Source organism: Drosophila teissieri, chromosome X, assembly GCF_016746235.2.
Source record: "Drosophila teissieri strain GT53w chromosome X, Prin_Dtei_1.1, whole genome shotgun sequence".
In the NCBI taxonomy this organism is placed as follows: Eukaryota; Metazoa; Arthropoda; class Insecta; order Diptera; family Drosophilidae; genus Drosophila; species Drosophila teissieri.
Window position 1 is genome coordinate 5,352,721 of NC_053034.1, and position 19,180 is coordinate 5,371,900.

General features: G+C 38.8%; 2 protein-coding genes and 1 long non-coding RNA gene across 14 annotated transcripts in view; 1 reads left to right on the plus strand and 2 right to left on the minus strand.

The window, feature by feature from the left end:
* Positions 1–19,180, minus strand: part of LOC122624185 (cAMP-specific 3',5'-cyclic phosphodiesterase) — a 99,421-nt gene that overhangs the window by 76,213 nt on the left and 4,028 nt on the right. For 3 of the 8 annotated variants that reach the window (XM_043803651.1, XM_043803650.1, XM_043803648.1), the window contains exons 1-2: positions 12,209–12,352; positions 9,660–9,884 (exon numbers count right to left, since the gene is read on the minus strand). The exons of 4 other annotated variants lie outside the window; for them this stretch is intronic. The gene's annotated coding sequence lies outside the window, so the exon portion shown is untranslated. Of the gene's footprint in view, positions 1–9,659; positions 9,885–12,119; positions 12,353–19,180 lie in introns of those variants that run through there. One more of the 8 variants, XM_043803649.1, reaches the window with a different exon arrangement.
* On the plus strand, positions 989–4,257 carry LOC122624193. Of its 5 annotated transcripts, none has more exons than XR_006326450.1 (5): positions 989–1,100; positions 2,515–2,725; positions 2,934–3,203; positions 3,294–3,527; positions 3,587–4,257. It is a non-coding gene; the product is annotated as an uncharacterized LOC122624193 (long non-coding RNA). The 5 variants fall into 5 exon arrangements; XR_006326448.1 differs by having other exon boundaries at positions 990–1,100; positions 2,497–2,725; XR_006326451.1 differs by having other exon boundaries at positions 990–1,100; positions 2,497–2,725; positions 3,059–3,203.
* LOC122625194 (salivary glue protein Sgs-4) lies at positions 17,679–18,569 on the minus strand. Its single transcript, XM_043805171.1, has one exon. It carries the CDS (start codon positions 18,567–18,569, stop codon positions 17,679–17,681), a length of 891 nt encoding a protein of 296 aa, XP_043661106.1.

Consider the following 19,180-nt stretch of genomic DNA (forward strand, 5'->3'; position numbering starts at 1 on the left):
GGACCCGCTGATTACGCCGTTCTCAAAAATGAATTGAAATCGAGTTCACTCTAAGGAACCAGTGAAAGTCGATTATCGAATTTGATTGGAGTTCCCCATTTAAACTTTTCTCGCCTCGAAATTATAGTTGCCAAAGGGTGGCGTGGCAGGTTGCGGTGGGTGGCACGTTGGTTGGTGGCAAAGTAATCATAACGTAACATGCAAAAGGCCAGCGAAACAATGGGGCTCTTGCGACCTCCGTTAACCCAGACCGCTGCTTTCGATTGACACGTAAACAGGGCCAAAAGCCGGGCTAAGCGAAGCTACTACAGCTGAGTGGAATTCTGGACGTGTGGTTGAGGCACCACCTACAGCACCACCCACAGCTCCACCCACAGCACCACCCACAGCACCACATTCAGCACCACCCACAGCACCACCAGCTGTCTGCAAATGAACGCTGGAAAATTGCTCGAGACCCAAGCTCCTGCTCATAATTGGCTTTCGTCCTAGCACGTAGCCATGTGAAAGGCATACATTCAACATGAAAAAATAGCATCGTATATTAAGTACTTGGTTTTGGCTAGATTACATTGATTTTAAAGATGTGCTGAATATATAAATAAATGTACAAATTGTGGCGAAGCTAAGTGAATGTACAAATCTGATTAATTGTAACATTTAACTTGCAACATTAAATTTGAGTATTGAAACATAGGTATTATTCAACGCCAAACATTAAACAAATCAAAAGTTATTTAGTATATATTGTAATTTACTTAATTTACATAATTTACATAATTTACATAATTTACATAATTTACATAATTTACATAATTTACATAATTTACATAATTTACATAATTTACATAATTTACATAATTTACATAATTTTACATAATTAATGTAATGTAAAACAAAATTTCGTCCACCAATACTTGCAATTCCCAATCAGTTCTGACTCAATCCTCATGGGATAGCCGCTCTGACAGCTCATAGATCAGTTGACCGGAAGTTATGAAGTGATAGGAAAAGTAGTAGTTTGTGTGTGGTAGTGGTTCCAGAGGCCATGTGGGTACCCCGTCGTCGTTCTGGATGCAGTGCATCATGGACCTGACCAGGTATGTTCCGCACTTAGGAGGTAGTTTATCATATTATATATCTATGTTCACATGCGCCTTGATGCGCACGACCCTATTGTGTTAAGATACAATATTATGATGTACGGATTCTTTACTTAATAAATATTAATAAATAATAAAGAAAAGATAAGAAAATGTTCTTCGAAGTGCCGCTGCCTAAAAGTGTGCTAAACAATGTATTTCATTGTGGCTTCGGTAAAGTAAACAAAATACACATTTCGCAACTATCTTGAGTTTAAAATTTGCGACCAAATATGTGCAGAACTACAGCTGCTATAAAAATAATAATGACAGGTCCTTTAAATAGTGGAAATAATAGTTTTAATAGTTGACCGAATGAAATATTTGTAGGATAGTTTCGAAGAAAGCTGGCATTGTTTTGTCACCATAAGTACCCAAAATAGCGTTGAAATTCACGTTTTAATTTGTAATTAATTAATTTCATAGAGCATTCACTTATGGGTGCCACCAAAAGGTTGCAAAGTTAGTTGAATCTGGTCAGTGGCTGACTTAATTACATGGACGGTGTGTAATGTTGTTGCCACCGGCAACTCAGTGGCAACTTTTCCTTTTCTATTTTCCATTTTCCATTTGGCACTTTTCACACTGCAACCCTCTCCCCCTCCCGATAATTCGAAACTTTCGCTTAATTCAATTAGGGCAGGAAAGTTGCACTCGACTTTGTTGCATTTTCAGTACTCGGGATGCTTGTTTGCGGCTAAAACTTGGCAATTATTTGCATCACAAAGTCGAGACTTACGCCCACCACTTGCCATCTCCTGCGTGGGCGTGGCAGAATGCGGAGACAGCTGAAAGGATGCGTCTTATCGATTGATTGAAAGGATAAATAAGGATTTTGGCCCGATTTGAGGTGCTATGCAATTAAATTGTTTTCCAAAAGGGAAACGTTTTATTTTGCTCGAATAAACTTAATATCTGCAATACCAAATCTTTTAAAGCTTCAAACTGGTTCTCGATTCATAGATGAAGAAAAAAATGCAATCAGCTTAAGGTGTTGGAAATCAGGCGATGTTGTGCATAAACAATAAATTGTCAATAATAATTATTATAATAATAATAATCAATAATAATAATTATTTGATGTTGCCATATCTGTAATCAATAACGTTCGAAATTAAAGCAACAACTGTTTACATATCTCCTAAAAAATATGCATAGGCTATTGCCAATGCTGACACGTTTCCGATTAGTTTACAATTATTTTATTTAGCTCTTCTTTTTTTTCACAGTCTAGCTGCGATAAGTTTATGGTCTGTGTCCTATAAATCACAATCAAAGTCATGTTAACAAGTTATTTGTACTCGTTGCTTCTTTCGCAGTTGCTTTTTCGTTTTTGGTTTTATTTTTTTTACAGCCCTTATCTGCTTATCAGCTTATTTGGAGAGCAGCCGAAGAAAAAACTGAAACGACGCGGGAAATAATAATAATAATAACATGCACATCAACTGGCTATCGCATATAGGCCAAAAATGCGAGGGCGATAACTCTTACTGGATTAGCTGTCGTGCGGCATTATCTCTTCTATAATTCATTTCCAGTTTGGCTTTGGATTTCACTCGGATTTTGTCGCCATAATGCCAAGAGTAAGATCCCTGAAATTGTGTTATTGCTGACACATTTTACATATTCAGCTTACAGCTCTTTTAATATTTGTTCAAATATTTACTGTACACAATCTAAATTACCAAATATTTTGCAGAATTTAGTCAACTGTACTGCCCTGTTAGGTTTTTATATGAAATATTCATTTCTGTTCCCTATTTGCCAAAATAAATGCTTATTTATTTGCAGTTTGCCACTGGAAACTCTGTTGTGTTAACAAAACATAATTTCTGTTGGCTATTCGTTGAATCTCTTTTAAGCGCTATAAAATTGTATTTACCCTACTCTCGTTGCTGTCGTTGGTTTTTCCGCAGAATAAAGTTTTCACAGACCAACTCCAACCTAATTAATTATTATCACAACTTTGTCCAACTCTGCAATATGCATGATACATGTGTATCTTTTCGCATATATCCACTAGCGCAGCTGACCAAATGCAAAGTTGGCACACAGTCTGTGGTAAGCAAAAACTTTTGCATTCTATTACAGTCTCTGGCTTACGGATGTCGAAAGCTAATCAAAAACTCATTCAAAATTCATACCCAACAGGTAGAAGAAATATATATATATTTATAGGCTGAGTGAAAGCCGAATCAAAATGGAAAGGGTTGACAAATTTCGTCCAGAAAACAAAAGGAATTCAGAGTGGGCAAAGCAGAGGGAAAAACAGCGCTTTCCTTCAGCCATTTGCGAATGTAAGGATCCCAAGTTTATGCAAAACAGGGGACGGCATTAAGATACTTTTAAAGATTTTCTGCACACACCTTTTGGCTCAACATGAAAGTAAGTTATTACAGTACAAAAAAGGGCAAATCAATAAATTTTTAAATTAAATATTGAAGGCCAGGATCTCTGGAATAGTGAACTCCTTGACATGAAACATTAATTGAATTCTATTGGAATGCCCGTCGATTGACATCTGAGTTATTGACACATCAACATCGTAATTGTTGAGGTTTTAAACGGGCATAACTAGGCTCGTTTCGAATTCAATTAGGACTTTGTGTGTTAAGGTCAACTGCCACATGCAAAAGGGGAAGTCTAAGACTCTAAGGCTAAATTGGAATCTTGATGCGTTGCAAATTGCCTTGCATAAACGCAAATTATTTTGGCCACAAAATCAGGCCACAATTGGTCCAATGTGCGTCTCCATGCGACAGCTGTGGTCCGTTTGCATGCTCCCAGGTTCGATTATTAATATCGACTGACAACTGCACATGTTTCTGGACGGGTTTTCTCCCCAAACGATATGATTAGGCGCGGCTGCCGCAATCCAACAGCCCAGAAACCGTGCCCAATCAAAGACCCTTTAATTTGGAATCGACCAGCGGGCACCGCTGCCCCAAAGCCACAAAAATCCAAAATGCGAATCTGGGCGACGAATCCTAATGTAAATTTGATGAACCTGCGTGTGTCGCATTGTCTTTCCACACGTGACTGCCTTCAAAATTGATTTCAAATTGCGGATCAAAAGGAAACAATTGAAAACGAAATGAACGTATATTAAATAAAGACAGCGCTATTTTTCGTAATATTAATGTTTCTAATTTAGTTTATTATTATTATTGGTTCTCAAACAACTTGCAGCCTTTGTGTACTCGAAAAAATGAATTTGCGCACTTTTATGCTGGGAGAACTTTTTATTTTTGCTTCATTTTCGGTTGTTAATTATTAAAATCGAGACAGAGAACAGTGACATGACCTGCATACCCCACTTTTATTTCTTCTATTTGTTTTAAGCGACCCAAAAAAGAGAAAAAAATAAAAAAGGCGAGGAAGGCTAGCCAAATGGGAACGAGGGAAAACTAAGGCCCAGCAGCTGGAAAATCGAAAATCGATGGCTCAAGTGGAAAGCGAATCGCTGAGGGGCGATTCTCCAGTACGCGCGGGGGAGAGGGAGGGTGAGGGGGTAGAGAGTAGAGGGGGGGCATGGCTGGCAGAAAAATAAAGAAACTCGAACAATTTTCACGTTGAGAAATCGATGGTGAAGATTCTGTGTTCTGGCTGGGTGTAAAAATCGCCATTGAATAGCAGCTGAAAAATCAAACAATCGAATTCAATTATTTCGTTAATTCGAGCAGATAACAGGTCGTATGCGCAATGTCAGCTAGCAATCAAAACGGAAAACACTCGATAAACATTTGATGGATGGCCACTTTCGTGGCAGTTAAAATAGCCTCTCGAAATCTCTTTATGCACATTTTTAAGACTTTTTGAACTTTATAAAATGTTGATTCGATTTTATGCCATATTTATTTTAATAACCACTTATTGAACGTGAAATACCCAAAATATTTCTAAGTGGCCAATAAAACTCAGAATTGTTCAAAATAAAATGCTGATTATTCGACACAATTTTCTTTTTATTAATGACTGTTTATGTTTGGTTAGACGCAAAAGATGAAAGCCTTAATTGTTTATAGATGTTTATGTTAGTACTAGAATGTGTAAAAGAAGTGCAAAATCTAGAAAAGTAATTGTAAATATAAAGCTAATTAACAACTGTTTTTATTGTGAATAGCTCTGGCAAGTGATTATTTCGCACCAAGATTTATTAAATCTTGGGACTTGATCTCTATAATCTGGGACTTGACCTTTGCCATCCCAAATGTAAATGGCATCCATCATGCAGATCGTAACATTTTCTAGTGCCTCTGACCAGTTGTCACACATTTCGGGCGGAATTTACACCATTAGACAGAGCCAACAGGGAAGTGGCGTCCGACAATTTGTCAATTTCGATTTGTTCTTGACTTGCGATGCAAATTTTGCTCATCGATAATGGCTATAATCTATGAGGTATGGTACACAGTCCGTTGTCTTGGCCAACGGAAAACAGAAAAAAACAGCAAATGTACATTGAATATGAATGTCAATGATTGATTGAACTTGTCGCCAAGTGGCTCTTATCAACGCATTTGTATTGCTATTTAATTACAAAACTTTTCAACTGATTTGAAGTTAGACAACGGTCTTTGCAAACTTCTCGCTGTGGCAACTAACGTACAACTTAAAAAAAATGCAGAGCTGTAATGAAATTCCCCTGGCGTGCTTAATAATCGCACACAAATAAAAGCAACGGAGAGTCGGGGGAGAATGGGAAAAAAAGCTGGGGCGAGCGCTGAAATAAGTGTAAATTGAAATATTACGTATACGCACAATTGCACACACACTGAGAGGGCAGAGAAATTGAAAAATTATTTAATCAAGAAACAAGAATACTCTTTTTCAAACGAAAAAGTCCTTTTAGTTCATTGTAAGTATTTATAGTTGAACAGCCTGTGGGTGTTTTGAAACATGACGTATACGCACCATATACACAATACATTGTTAGATCGAAACAACATTACAAAACAATTCCTTTTGATTTTCCTCAAGTATTTACACTTTTTTGTCTTTCCTGTTATTCTTTGCAATTTTAAAGGGATTTCTATGCAAGCAGCGTACCAACGAAAATCGGTATGTATTTAATTTGCAATGCAGGAGTTCACACGTTCATCAACTTAAATTGAGAATTTTCTGCTAAAAACCCTACTAAAATGTCACCCAAAACCAGGTTTCCCCGGTCCATAAACCAAGGAATAAAAGCTTAGCATTCCGCGGAGGGTATTTCAAGTTCCCCCCGTCATGTTGACAGAGATTATGTGACAATAAGCTTAGATAATTCATTTGCCAAGAGGAGCACATGAAGCTGCCTCACCAGCACATATCCAAGGGATGAAATCAGGGGGGAAAGTGAAAAGGAGGTGGGAAAGTGGGCAAGTGGGGGCGGGGGAAATGGGCACTGAACAGAAGCAGCTGTCAATTGTGTAAATATTTTGTGGCAAAAGTACAAATAGAAATGCTGTCGATAAATCGAAGCACATGACTAGCCTTGCATTAACAGCTGCGACTTGTATCGTGGACATCTGTGTGTGTTTCGATGTAAAATGAGTTCGGAGATGGCAAATGGGGGCTCAACTGGGGGGAAAGGGAGTGAAATCGGGGGGTGCTACTTAGGGGGGACCTGTCAATTACATTTCAATCAATCGGAGTTCGTGTCGCATGGGAATGGGTATAAATGAAGCATCAAACGGGGAGTGCCTCATCAGCAATATAGTCAAAGAATGGGTAAAGGATTCAGTGGCTAATGAATGTCTACATAATGAGAAATCACGTTTAATATGAGATATGAGTACGAAATGAGAAAAAAAAGAAAGTGAAAGAATAGGAAATAATTTTAGGGCATAACTCGACTACAATATCTGTAGATATTCTATAGGAAAATATGTAGAAACTGAACAGCTTTGACAATCAGCAAACAGTAGTACCCGAGCACTCATTGGGCTTTTTAAAAACCCAGAGTTCGCCGATTCTAGCATTCCGTGGGTAATTCATTTGGAAAGCATTTTCATCCAACTGCAAATAAATGAATAGCTTGCTGGTATATTTGCCTTGCAAATGTGATTCATAAAAGCCAAGACGCATAAAGAAGTGCGGATCGAACATTTCCACTTTGTTCCATTTAAATGTAAATTGGAGACACATGTGGTAGCACCTTGGGTTATATCATTTATTTTCCTTTCTTTGCAATTATCCTGTGGTTTTTTGTCGCATACATGGATTTGTTTTTATACAAAATCTCCTTGATTTTTCCAATCACATTTATAACTATTTTTCTCTGGTTTAGGCGATAAGAAAGCAACCCTTTCAGTGAAAGCAGAAATAGTAATAAGTAATCAATATCTAAAGCTATAGAACCAAATCTAATCGATCTAATCGTCAAGATTTTTATGGGTTCTTTCATATGAATAAGGTAGGTAAATTCCAATGGCTTTCGCAGTCGCAACGTCGCCAGGGAACAGTCACACGTCAATCAGTTTTTGATCGAACTACAGTGGACACCCGGTTATGTCACACGCTCGAATAAACCTCTGCGTTATCTATCTACTGTTTGAATTGTATAATTCTCTTCTTTTTTTTGGGGCTTGTAGAGCTCTTGTCCCCGGAATACCTACTTCAAGCCTTAAGTCGTCGGGTCTCTATCGCATTTGGGCTTATCTTATCGACTGGCCAGCGACCACCCCCATCCATCCAAGCACCTATCCACCGATCCACCGATCCATTATGAAACATTTCTCATTTCTGTTTCGTGATTAATTTTGAATAAAATTGCCGCGGCGAGGCAATGGCAGAATTAAAAATAAGCTACGCCAATCAGCAAGTGAATAATTTCAAATAAGCGATGCGAAACACATTCGGCGCTGAAAGTCTTCGCTTTCTTATTCTATATTTTGGTAATTCCCAACAATACTTTTTCTTTTTTATTGTGATTTATTCTTGATTAATAAAACAAAAACTGACCTTTGATAAAAAGCCCTAAGCCCAATTCAAAAGGAAGCTCCTGAAATGCTGAAACCCTTTCAGGAATGTCAGGTTTTTGGGAAGGCTGAAAGTGTGCTGCAAGATTCAATCTCTCCTCGAATACCAGATACCAGACATTGCTGCAGATGCATTTCTCAGATAGGCCTTCGGGGGGCGGCGATGCGGTTACGATTGCGAAGGGGCGTGGCAGCGGTATGGTGTGCCTCAAGAGCCACTCGTCGAGTGGCACATTCAGACGAGTGGATCCGTTCGAATGAGCAGTATATATTCGGCCAATTAAAACGGAGTCTGGCGTCTGGCGTGTGGCCCACAGGCAGATGAGCGTTAATATTGATGAACTGGCAGCAGATATGGCAGCATAAATGCTTAATTAAATAGTGTAGGACAAAGGAATTTTAAGGATTCAGGATTCAGGATCCTTAAGGAAATTTAACAAATATTAATTACAGCACTCTTTGCCGCTTGCTTATTAGCCGTTTGCTTTAGCTCGACAATAAATATTAATTAAACTAACCATGAATAATGGCTGATTAAAGCGGGCGAAATAAACACCCGGCCTTAGACTAATTGATTGGTTATTATTTACATTTAACAAACTATATTTGTTTTGAATGCTTTTTTCGTATTAATAGTTTTCATTTGCAACTGACCCTTAACCCACAACGAATATTCATTGTTATCCAGCTTATGATGCACATTTTATGCGGACATCAATAAAGTTTAACCAATTGAAGGTATAAGTATGACCTTTATAAAACAAACGCTATTACGAGTATAGTGCCCTTCAAAAAGGGTGTAATTCATTTGATTTCCAGCAACTCCTTGTAACCCGGGGAAATTACGAACAAATGTTGAAAAATCGCCGCCATTAATTATGAATTACTGAGAAGGACTTGTATGGTGAATTAATTGGCGAGCTTCTGTGAAAATTCGCAGCTGCAACTAATCCGTTGAAATGCATTTATTATGCCCAGTCCAGTCCACTCTTGAGAAAATAAATAAATAAAATCACGCTCAACAAGTTTTGGCTTTGTGTTTGGCTTTGTATAAAAGAAATTGCAGTGATTCGAAACGAGCAACCCTAAAAAGTCAAACCGTATTTAAATACGCATTCAATTCCGGCAATATTGTGGCCAGAAACCAACGGAGCCTGCCAAAAACAATGTTCCGCCGGCATTCACACAGCTGTGTGAAACACAATAGGTGTGGCAGCAAATCTGATTTAACTATGCCACATTTATATGAAAATTCATTAAATATTGTAAGAAATGACTTTTATTAATACAGTATACTAACAGGTATTTTTCTCCTTTGCCCAGGAATCGGGGAGTACGACTATTATCTTAAACACAGTTGTATTTTTTGCGCAACATTTGAACCGCAAATCGAATCAAATGCAATCGACTGCAAAATAATATACGCTTCAAGGGGAATATATGTATACATTTCTACATGGGCTTGTATATCTGGGTTTTCGGGGAACCAAAAGTATGCGGCAATGAGGCAAGATTGTTTTTCGTATGAAATATTAACTAAATAATTCCAGATTACCTTTTGGGATCGGTGGGCGGTACTGTGTCCTGTGGATCCTGCGGTGGTTCCTTGTGTATTTCGGAGTTTTTTTTTTCAGTTTTCTTTGTTTTTTTTTGCGGGGGACTGGGCTGTAAGCCCACCGACTTGACTTACGGCACAATTTGTTTTAATTGCTTTTTAGCCTTAACTTTTTTCTGCCTTTTCTCTTGAATTTCTCGGCGTTTTATGTATTTATCTCTGCTGCTGTGGAAATTAACGCGCAATGCAAACAAAAGGGAAATTCAACATTTTCAATATATATTTTACACCTTTGCGACTTTTTGTGTTTTTGGTTGTTTTTCTCTTTTTTTGTGTTTTTTTTTGGTGAAATACAGTTTTGTCTCGTCCGCAGTTTGGTTTTTGGTTTATTTTTATCGTTCCGTTCGTTTCAGGGCCCAAACGCAACGAAAAAAAAATAAAAAAAAAATAAATAAAGTACGGGAGCGGGCAGAAGGAGCGGCATATTCATCCACTCGACTGCTCAGTTTTATAAATAAGTTCTGTGTTTTCGGTCTTGTGTTCGCCGCTATTTTGTTGCCAGCGAAATGAATTTTAAGCCCAGCTAACATGGTGATTATGTGACCTCCATCCTTATCCTCATCCACATCCACATCCCCAGGAATATATCTTCGAGATACGAGATACCAGATACCTCATTGCCATACAGCATTTATTGCACCAGGGAATGCGTTAATTATGCGAGACGAGCACTTAGACAGCAAACCCACAAGCATTTCAATTTTGACGAATTCCTCTGGCTCCCTGTCTGTTTTCATTTATTTTATTTTTTTTTGGGTTTTTCCTTTCCGCTTGGGGCATCTTGGCTTTTTTACTGGATTAGCAAAGAACTTTCTTTTTCATAATTCTCTTGGGTGATTTTTTGGGGAATTGAACTGAGGCATTTGACAGCATCTCTCTGTTTCCTATAAACCAATTTAATATTTGTATTTCTATAGTAGTTAGGCAAATTAGTCATTAGTAAGGCCTTTTAGCTTAGAGAAGAAAATATTTTAGAGAAAGCTCCTTTTAGGAGGGCCGATAGGGCACTTAAAATTCGTTCAATTGCAGGTGTGTCCCATTTAGTTTTCTTATTTTCTTGGTCTCGGGGAAGGAAAAGAAAAGACACATTTTTAAATTGTTTTGCCAGCCGCACATAAGTTCGTCAAAATGTGTTAATTTTCATAGCCCATTGTGTGGCACTGTTGTTGCCATCGGGGCTTTCTATATGGACGGACGACGTCTAATAATTTTGATTGCTGCCAAAAATTCTTAGACAGACGGCCGCATTTCGCATTTCGTGCGGCTGACTAAGTGAGGGCAAAGTAAGTGAAAAATAATAAAAAGAAAAAAACAAAAAATAAAACAACTAAAACAAATTAAAACAGAAACGACACACAGAAGCTGCCAGAAGTGGACTTCTCAGTTAAAATATGTGTTTTCCTCCCTTCAGATTTCACCCTCTTTGGTATCCGGGTCTAAATTCGACACAGTTTTTATAGAGTTTATGCGTTTATTACGCTAATTGTTGTTGCCGTTTGCGGACGATAGCAAGTGATATGAAAACTTTGACTAGTTTCTTGTCTTTTGTTTGCTTTTTAGCAATTGTGATTTGTTTTTGAGTCATCGAAACTTTTGATCGAATGAATATTCTAATTTGGCCTAAGAAGTCTTGGAGCTGAGTTTGCAACTTATGTTCCACTTGAAACTAAATTTATAAAATTATAAAAGGTATTTCGGTTTTATAGAGAGATAAGCTATACAGTTTTGTGTATAGAAATGTCTTTATCGTAAGCAAATTGTGATTCACAAAGTAAATATCTTGATATATGTATATATATAGAAATATTTAAGAAGTGCATCACAGATTTGTATTTTTGTGTTGTAAATCCCTCTCTCTAAATCCCTTTTCTTCCACTTCATTTCCTATTCCTTTCCCATCTACCTCACCCTTTGATCTCGAAATCCCCCTCGGGAAAAGCCGCCCTTATAGCTTTTCCCCCAGCCCTTCAAGCATCGTTAATCACCGAGCACTTCTTTTGGTTTTTAACAACAAATACTTGTAGCCCGTCGAATAATCAGCGAATCGCTTATACGAAAACCGATGATAACTATCTCGAAAAGCGATTAATTTTATTTCCTATTTTCATAGGATGGCCATTTATGGCATTTTGTCATTTGGCTATTCTTGATCTGGCTTTGACAAACTCGACGCCCCCGTACTTTTATTATTTGTTTTCCGGAGATACCTTTTTAGGTTTTATGGGGGCCCTGCAGCAAGCAGTCTGGTTTAGTTATAGTCCGAGTCTCAAGTCTCAAGTGTTTCTACGGCGATCACTTCACTTCACTTAACAGTTGTGCACTTTGATTTGCTTTTACTATTTTTCGTGTGGTAAGGCATTATTTTCGCAATTATTTTGTATTTATTCTTACGATTCTTACGTTTTCTCGAGCACTTTGGGTGCACACACCAACAAAAAGTAACACTTGTAAAAAAAGAAAAACTCTGCTCTTTGCAAATGGAAACGCACTTTGGGGCACAGGGCACACGTGCTGCTGATGTTGCTGCTGCGCTGTTGCGGTTGCCACAGTGATGTTGCTGTTGCTGCTGCTGCTGCCACTGCTGCTGCGATGTTGCGATGTTTTGCTCTTGCCGCTGTGCTGTTGTTGCTGCTCAGACGTCTGATTCGCAACTGGCAACTGGCGACGCGATAAGCCGCTTCCGACGGGCAATCGGCTGCGCCACGAACCACCGCACCACCAAACGTGGTGGTGGTTCGATTCAAACTTGTTGCGGACAAGAGCGGGAAACATTACCGATCCGGTGGCCAAAAATTGGTCATTGCAGGCGTTGTGTGAGTGAGGGCAATCAAACAAATAAACCAAAGCAAAGCGATGCGATGGTCTAACACAATAGTGGGACCTAGCGATTATATTTTGAGAACTCCAAACTAAACCACATAGTGTAAAAATCTTTTAATTCTTTCAAGAACTTAAATCTACATGTAAATAATCATGCAATTTAAATACACCATATAGATTCCCATTTTCCCATCTAAAAATTACCGTTTTTTTTAATCGTTTTTTTTAATATTTTAACAAGAAGTTTTTACTGGTTTCGGTAAGAGTAAAACAATTTTTTCTCATTTTTTTCTTTAATTTTCCTGTGCCCTGGCGCACTGTGCCCGTTTAAATAGCCCGGGACCGAGCCAACATGTTGTCGGCTGGTTGGTTGGCAATGAACTAGGCTAACATGTTCGCCAGCTGGGCTTTCAAATCACACGGAAAACTCGTAAAAATGGGGGAACAAAGACTAGAAATGCGGCCGAAACTGCAGTTGGGACTGCAAATGGTAATGGGATTCGTGTTGTGATGGAGAAGTGCCTCCTAATTCCTGGCCGTGGAAAGGATTCCCCCCGGGCATCGGCAGACAACAATGGTCGTAACATTGGTTTTGCTTCGCTTTGTGAAGATGGGCAACGCGGCGTATGATTAACGAACTTAGCAAACATTTAGCAGCCGCAGCAGGGAATCTAAAATCAAATAATACAGTTTGCAAGCCAGGCAGAAATTGAAAGTGTGTTTGTCACAGCCTCTGGCCCACTTCCGCCTTCAATTTTCCACCTTCCATTATGGAGTTAAAGTTATGCAGTTTGTTTCACCACTCGAAATTGTTTGCCTTCTTTGTTGGCTCTTTGTTCCTTACATTTCTTTTATTTCCATTTCAATTGAGTTTGTGCAAGTGTTTCGTTTTGTTTAATGGCAATTAACTTGGCCAGTTGGGCGAAGTTTCGTAATGAACTTAAGCTAGCTTGAGCGATTATGCAAGCTTATTGTGATATTTACCATACGCATAGACACAACGCTCTTTAAATGTGTGAAATCCGTAATTCTAGTTCGTTTTGAAAGAATATTAGTTTTAACATTGGATAAATTGCAGTTGTTTATATGTACATCGAGCCACACCAATATTTGTGAAAACTATTTACCAACAGCAAAAAAAATTCTTTGCTGACATAAAAAAATAGCAAAAACCTGAGAATCCAATATGCCAAAAATTTCGTTGTATCTACTCAGTGAAACCTTGCATGGATCTGTTTTATATGCATAACTTGTCTGATTCGCTTCATCTTCATTGATTGCAATTGCACTTCTGTTGATTGGCTTAGTTATGTTTTAAACAAAGGAAAAAAAGGAATGTTTCTCCGTCCCATGCATTATTTAGTTTTTGCAGGCGCAGCAAAATGAACCATTTTTGATATAATTGCATTCTTTTATGTGTTATATGCACCACTGCATACTCATAAGTAGACGCGGCGGAGGGCGATGAAAAATGCCAGTTAAATTGATTGAACATGTCGAGAAAGCACCTTTAACCCCATCCACGCCTATTTGCCGGCATTATCCCTGCCTGCCCTCAATTATTGACGGACTGGCAGTTCCGCGATGTTCACGTGGGAATCAGGAGAAAAGCAAAGGGGCTAGGAAAATTTAAAGCAGAGTCATCGAGTCCCCGATGAACACAGCAAATGTCCCCGTTTTCCTTTTTTTTCGGTAAATTACAAATTTTCACTTAGTGCTTTGTGCTTGATAAAGGACAAAACAACAACGTTGATTGTTAAATAGTTAATAGCTAACCTATATAATAACCATAACTACGTCATGTTGTTTCTTAAAGTACATGAAATGAACATGGGCTAGCTCTAAAAATTGCAATAAATTGTTTACGCAGATGTGACAACTATTTGTAATTTCGCTTACTTACGATTTATACAGCGCATTATAGATATTAAAATACTGTCAAAACATGGAAAACTCACCTGAAAGAAAAGAAGGAAAATAATCGTTATTAATTCAGTTGGCGAGGTAACGTACATTCAAGAATTTCTTAAGAAATTCATATGGAATACGAATACGAAAAATATATTTTCTCCACCTTCAGACTTCATCACGTATGTAAAGTTATGATAAACAAATAGAAATGTTAGATAATTGAGTCATAAATAATATATTCGCATGCTCATAGAAATTTGAATAGAAGTCATGACTTTGCAAATCTTGAAAACGCCTTTATTTTATTTGCAACATTTTATTTTCATCAGTGCAACGCAAAATTGGTTTTGTAAGTAAGACAAGTTGTCTTATGTATTTGGAGTGCACGCTTACTGCGTACCCCTACGCTTCAACTTCAAGAAGATTTAAGTATAATTGTTCTTCAGATTAACATAAAACATGAGCAGCAACAATTTCCGGCTGTTGACGCACGTACACTTCTCCGTTTACTGAAAGTGCAAGGCAACTGTTAGGTTAGACTTGAACTTGATTTTGTAAAATAATTGTTGGTAGGTGGTGCTACCAACCACAATATCCTGTACTAGCCAAGTTACCTGGCAGCTGACAACCGCAGAGCTCACTGCCCACTCAAAAAGTGGGCACAAACGGAGTAAAATATCCCGCACTTGAGCAACCACTCGTGAGTAACCTTTGGTCGAGACCGAGTGGGCACTGGGTACGGGTACAGCAGTGCCTAAAGTATTAGACTTGGATCAAATTGAATGTATTGGAAACATACTCTCAAACCAAAATGTTTGTATATTTAACTAAACAGAATGTGGTGGATATGGACTAAACAGAATGTGGTCCATATTGACTAAATTTTTCGGACATACGAAACTATTTTTCAGCATCCCAAAAAGCACGCATTTTGTTAACTTTAGCTTAAAGATGACACGAAAATTGTATCTGTGGTATTCCTACAGTTCCATCACTCCTATTTATTCGCACACAACTGTGTACCATTTCCAGGCAAGATTCTATTTTCCTGACAGGCTTCGTGGTCGACGGCTAAGAAAGGAACCTCGAGCTCTTTAGATATGTCTTATTGCAGCCAGAGATGTCAAGTGCAGGGATTGCGCTGAGCTTAAGTATACGGCAAATGTCAAGGGCAACTTCCTTTCGATTCTCGGGAATCGTCATGGGATCATAGGATATAGTTGGCTATTTGAAAAAACAGCTTCAAAGCCCACAAGCTTGTTATGGGTTGATTTACTTGCTACAAGCATCTGGTCATGGTGAAAGCTTATTCTGGGTCAAAGTTTTGCTTTCATAATGGTGAGTATTCTAATGCAACTTTTATCAAGCTTTTAAAAAGTTCGTGGCGTTGCTTTTATACTAAAGCTTTTGTTTGTACATTTCAAAGCTGCAACATGGCGTATACGTGATGCTCCGTTTTGCGGGCAGGATTTTATACGTTATTTGTATATTAATGAGCATAACTTATTTGAAATACAAAATATTTTATACATACAAATTAACGCGATTTACAGTTTTTAATGCACTTAAAATAATGACAGGCCACAGCACAGAAACGTTTTAGTTTAATTTTTCAAAATATTTTGTAATTTTTTTTTGGATTTTCCCTATTAATAGCATAAAATGATCAATTGCCGAAAAATTACCAACACTCAAGACTTGCTTGTTTATTGATTAATTGCGAGTTATTTCTGGATGGCCAGGCTCGAGGCCTCTCCCTTATTTATAAATAATATTCACCCAACACACAACTGCCCACATTTCGCTGAAGTTCAATGACTAGCAACAGCGCAGCTCCACTCAGGCGTGAATTATTATGAGAGAGCCCATCCCCATCCTAATCCTCAATCCCAATACCAATTCAAAACCCAAACCCAAGACCCATAATGTCACAAAAGAGTTGGATAATGCATGCCTGGAGGTTGGGGGTTGGCGGTTGTGGTCATAGGGTTGTGCGCGCAACAGTTGATTGCCATCGGGGAAGATTATGTAAATCGAATTGTAGTAGAAGAATTTGCCATCAAATGGAAGCAATTAAAATGGGGGAAAATTTATGCACATGTATGCAATTGGGGCTCTCGGCGAAATGCCAAGTCATTATGTATTTTCGAATCATTGCTTCCTAATTGACATAATACGCACTAGCGTAAAATGGAAAAAAGACATTAAAAAGACAGAAATATTCAGACTTTACCGGAAGTTTAGTTTAAAATATGTATTTTGTATAACACTTTTTTGAAATATATAGTATTTTTTTTTAAATTTTGCAAGAGGTAGCTCTTAGGTACCTAAATAGTTGTTTGTTTTTAATACCATAATTTTAATAAAATTAAAAATATGTTCTTTTGAAATCGCATGGAATGATTGAGTACGAGTCACCTCAAGGGTTCTCTCGTGATAAATTAATACACCATTTTCCACTCACTCGTACACACACAAAGTGCCTACAAGTGCATATGGATGGGCTAGTACACTGCACGAACTGAATGAGAGCCTAGCAAATACAACGATTGATTTAAAAAAAAATATCTAAGGCGTAAGGTATAAAACCTTTTTTATTCCTAACAGTGCTTTAGGATGTTTTTCAAAAATCTTTTACTTCTTTTTAGGAATTTTCTTTGTGTACCGTTGACTGCATTGTCAGCAAGTTCATTTCCGCTGTGGCCACACAAAATGGCGTGCAAAATGCAAAAACAATGGATACGAGAGAGAGACAGAGACAGAGACCCGGCGCCGGCGGGAAAGAGACGCAGATATGTGCTCTCGTTGATGGGCAACATTAACGCACGCGATGTGGGATGTGGATGTGGACGTGGTTCTACGGGATCTGTGGGATTGTCAGCATTCAGGGAGTTTGGACAGCGACAATTGCATGTGTAATTTGTGTTTAGTGGGCTGGAAATAAATTACATGTCCCCCTTCCCATCACCACCCCGTTAAGTGGGCCGAACAAAAGAATTTCAGGTGAAACTCTGGAATCCCAAGCCGAAATGGCGAGCGATTCGCACAATAAAGCAGACAATAAAGAGCTCCACCCCATATTGCAGCCACTAAGGGCCTGGCGTTTCGCCTAAAGTTGCAGGTTCCATTTCTCGCGACTCCCATACAAACGATGTCTTCTTAATAATATTAAAAAAAAATGTTTTTAATTATATTCATATTCAACAACATTTGGAACAAGTTCGCTGCTTAGCAACCTTTTTTCGGTGGCTGTGGCTTCCGTGCTTTCTTGGTGGTGGCACATGGTTTCGGCTGCGCTTTTCCGGGCTTCTTGGAGGATCCACACGGCTTTGGGTTTGGCTTTGGTTTAGATGTGGCTTTTGGTTTTGGTTCGGGGTTACATTTGGGTGCAGGCTTGCACGGCACTTGAGGCTTCGGTTGGGAGTTGGGGCACTTTGGTGTTAGCAGGTCCTTCAAAATACACCCGATTCCTCCACCTCCCGATTCATTTTTCGATCCACATCCACATCCCGATCCTGATTTCGTTGCCGGATGATGATGAACTATCTTTTTGGTGCAGCGGGACGGTGATCGTCTGCTGGTTTTCCTACTCGAACGACACTTGGTTGTTTTCCTACCATGGGGTCGCTTGGTGCGCTTCGTACAACGTGATTTGACAGTGGTCTTTTCACAGGGAACCGTAGATGGTGCAGCGGTTGGCACAGTGGGGGTGCACCGAGGTGGCACAGTGGTGGTGCATGGAGGTGGCTCAGTTTTGCAAGTTGGTGGCACAGTGGTGGTGCATGGAGGTGGCTTAGTCTTGCAAGTTGGTGGCTCAGTCTTGCAAGTTGGTGGCACAGTGGTGCATGGAGGCTTAGTCTTGCAAGTTGGTGGCACAGTGGTGCATGGAGGCTTAGTCTTGCAAGTTGGTGGCTCAGTCTTGCAAGTTGGTGGCACAGTGGTGCATGGAGGCTTAGTTTTGCAAGTAGGTGGCTCAGTCCTGCAAGTGGGTGGCGTAGTCCTGCAAGCGGGTGGCTCAGTCTTGCAAGTTGGTGGATTGGTATGGCAAGTGCATGTGGAACATGGCGGGGTAAGTGCAGCCAACCCCACCAATAACGCAACCAACAATACGAAGCGCATCTTGATTTTGACATCCAATGCCGCTTGATTCTCCTTATATACCCAATGCATTTTGCCATCGACGCATCCAACAATTTAAGATGCACTCAACAAAAATACCAATTACTTTGGTTTAATATGAGGTAACTTAAATTATGTACAAATATACTTCAGCTAAGGAAAGACTTGTCAAAATCGGTTGCAAATTGTAATTAAGGTACATTTGTTTAATGAACAAATGGAAATAAATTCAATCCAATATATCCAATCAATAATTATTATAAATATTTTGGGGAGTGTATGACAGTGCGGGTGCCTCGAACTTGTCTTCCACAAATATTTACAGGATAGAAAGGTCTGTTTTCCATTTTTGGCCCGTCGGGTTGTCTTAAACCAACTTAATATGAGCACCAACTTGAGTTTGCTTAACCGCAGCTGTTCGTGTCTTCCATATTGATCGTAGTTTTGTTTTTATTTTTTTGGTCTGAATCAAATTTTGGAAAAATATCGAATAACGTGTGCTATTTGTGTGTGCAAAATCAAATTTTGCCCGAATCGTTTTGTGGTAAACATTTTGCTACTTGTGGCGATGGTTAGCATAGGAGATTGTTGCTCATACTTTAGGTAGGATT

Bases quoted from the DNA above. Each gene is read 5' to 3' on its own strand.
- LOC122625194 (XM_043805171.1), bottom strand. From the start codon at position 18,569: ATGCGCTTCGTATTGTTGGTTGCGTTATTGGTGGGGTTGGCTGCACTT.